The sequence below is a fragment of the Coffea arabica genome, chromosome 4c (genome assembly GCF_036785885.1).
Source record: "Coffea arabica cultivar ET-39 chromosome 4c, Coffea Arabica ET-39 HiFi, whole genome shotgun sequence".
Lineage (NCBI taxonomy): Eukaryota > Viridiplantae > Streptophyta > Magnoliopsida > Gentianales > Rubiaceae > Coffea > Coffea arabica.
This window is the reverse complement of record NC_092316.1, coordinates 43247033-43249504: the sequence shown is the minus strand read 5'-3', so window position 1 is coordinate 43249504 and position 2472 is coordinate 43247033. Positions and strand designations below refer to the sequence as shown.

Sequence of the window (2472 nt, the reverse complement as noted above, 5' to 3'; positions counted from 1 at the left end):
GATTCCTAGGGTTTGTTGCTCACAGTCTTGCAAGCCAAGTTCAAATCCAAATGTTGATGATGGATCCATTGCTTCAAACTTTAGTTCAAGGAGTGACTCACAGATTCATTGAAGCTAGTTAAGTAGTCCTTTCATGTTGTTTGTTTTGAGTCATCTCTTCTTAGTTTGTTAGTCGTTTTTGTTGAGAATAAATTGGACTAGCTTGGATATAAGTTGGAACCACATAGTTGTTGTTATAATTGAGTTGTTTTGGGCCTTTTACATTAGGAGAATAAATCAGCCAGCTTGTGTCTAAGTTGGGCCTTAATTAGGTCATTAGTTTGGTTAGTTAACTAGTTAAATCTAGGCCTGTTCGGATTTGTAATAATGGCTACAAATAGCCAACTCTTTGCTTTGATTATTAGACAATAGAGAACGAATTTTCCAGCAAATAACACGTGTGTGTCTCTTGGCTTCTTTATAAACTATTTTGAACATCTTAGAGTCGGTCCTAAGGTGTTCATTGACTTATCAATCAAGTATAATCACCTAGATTATGGTGTTGCCTACCAATCATAACGTTCTTGAGTTATTTATGAGCATTTTGATTTCCCTGACTAAACCTTATCGATTCTAGATCCTTGGGATTTGTCGTGTTATGGATAACATCTGAGATAGGGCATAGAATGCATCAAGACCTGGATGCCAAAAGGATAACACATTATTTGAATAGAATATCTGATGATTTTCAGCGCTTTAGATGCTTGATGAACTTCTCTAAATTACCAAAAGAAGATCCACCTTTGCTAATACTTTTTCTACTCAAATCCTTTATCTTTACTGTATTTACCTTAATATTCTCGTCAGAAAGCAACAGCTCTATTTTAGTCGAAATTTCATGCCTTGACCTGGTACAATTCTCATCAGGATTTAGCTTTGAACCGACCTTCCAGAAGTCAAAAATGTAATTCTGATTTTGGAACTGATCTGTAAAACATGGCCACCACAAAATGGGGACACCAAAGCTTATCCCTTCAAGTGTTGAGTTCCAACCGCAATGGCTCAAGAAACATGCCGTAGAAGTGTGAGTTAACACCTCCTCTTGAGGTGCCCATTCAACAATTTTTCCTCTTTCAGCCACTTTCTGCAGGAAGCCATCTGGGAAACAGCAGGTGATCCCTTAGCGATTTCTGCTCTAAGTACCCATAAAAAGGGTCGCTGTGAAAGTTCAAGGCCCAATGCAAGTTCAGCTAATTCCTCATAGCTGCGAGCTGCTAAGCTACCAAAAGAAACATAAACAACTGAGCCAGCGTCTTGTCTTTCTAGCCGGTCTAGGCAAATGCTTCCAGAAAAGCAAGAATTTTGGGTATGGTTGCTTGCAATCAGTAAAGGTCCAATAGGAAGTATATTTGGGATCAAGTCACAAGATGAGGAGTCAAGGTCGTAAATTGTGAATATTTTCAAAAATGGTCTTCTCTGTCACTGCATCACCTGGAAAACACCATGAAAACTCCTTGCTGCTCCAAGCTGGTATTCCATTCGTAAGGCTAGTTTTTTCATTTCTGACAATATTTCCTGCAGAAAAATTGAACTTATAAAGCTGCCCCCATATCTGTTCAATGCATCTCCACAATAAAAATGTGTGTTGTAATCTTAGGAATGCTGAGTGCAAGTGCTAAAGATGCTGCTCCAGCAGACCAAAACCCAACCTGTTCAAGACCTAACCGTTCAGCAACATCCAGGGCCCATCCAATTGATAGATCTCCTATAAGACAAGTGATTGGCTCAACATTGCCGAAATCATTTGTTTTTCTGGTCAAATCTGTCGAAGCGCCAGGTGTAACTCTTGGAATGCTGTCCGTGAACTTTTGGAGATCTTTCCGTGTATCAAATCCACCTGGGATTGATGCTAGTGCAAACCGATTTGCTCTCTTTCATTAGCAGGAATCGAAGCCATGATTTTCTGTGTATGAGTTCGTTGCTAACAAATGTAACCTTGATGCTCTGACTTGCGATCCCCGTGACAACTTCAAAAGTGATGCAACTTGACCTTGGACCGGACGTGGCACAGCCAGTATGCGGGGTTGCCTGTGCATTTCTATCGTTAGCACCACCACTCTTGCTGAATCTTAATACCATCTATATATATTTGATGATGATGTATTTCTCTGACAGATAGCAGCATAAGCCCATGGTGTGAAGCTTGTGTCCTGGTCACGTCGATTTTGATAGGAAAAAATGATTGTGGATTTTGTCATTTTCTATTTTTGTTTCATTGGTTGTATTTAGTAGATTGCTTCATTGGTTCAAATGGATCAAAGTTGTGTATGTACCATGGTTCAAAGTCGCAATCGCGGCTTGGACCGTTCCACATCGATCGCGGTCTCGGCGAGACGCGAATTTGTGAAATATTTAATATTCTAAAAATTGTAAAAAATATGATAAATAAAAATAATTAAAAAATTAGTAAAAATAATAAAAATTCAAGTTGAC

General features: G+C 39.0%; 1 protein-coding gene across 1 annotated transcript; it reads right to left on the bottom strand.

Moving 5' to 3' along the window:
- Window positions 1-612: 612 nt before the first annotated feature.
- LOC140004811 (uncharacterized) lies at window positions 613-2118 on the bottom strand. The gene is made up of 6 exons (XM_072044960.1): window positions 1989-2118; window positions 1689-1888; window positions 1463-1554; window positions 1074-1258; window positions 766-966; window positions 613-677 (listed from the first exon to the last, which is right to left on the bottom strand). The coding sequence occupies exons 1-6, from the start codon at window positions 2116-2118 to the stop codon at window positions 613-615; spliced, it is 873 nt and encodes a 290-aa protein (XP_071901061.1).
- Window positions 2119-2472: the final 354 nt, after the last annotated feature.

Excerpts from the sequence above, each read along its gene's own strand:
- LOC140004811 (XM_072044960.1), bottom strand. The coding sequence starts at position 2,118 with ATGGTATTAAGATTCAGCAAGAGTGGTGGTGCTAACGATAGAAATGCA. Across the intron at positions 1,555-1,688 it reads AACGGTTAGGTCTTGAACAG|GAAATATTGTCAGAAATGAA; the intron begins GTTGGGTTTTGG and ends ATTTTTCTGCAG. Across the intron at positions 678-765 it reads CAAAGGTGGATCTTCTTTTG|GTCTTGATGCATTCTATGCC; the intron begins GTAATTTAGAGA and ends TTTGGCATCCAG.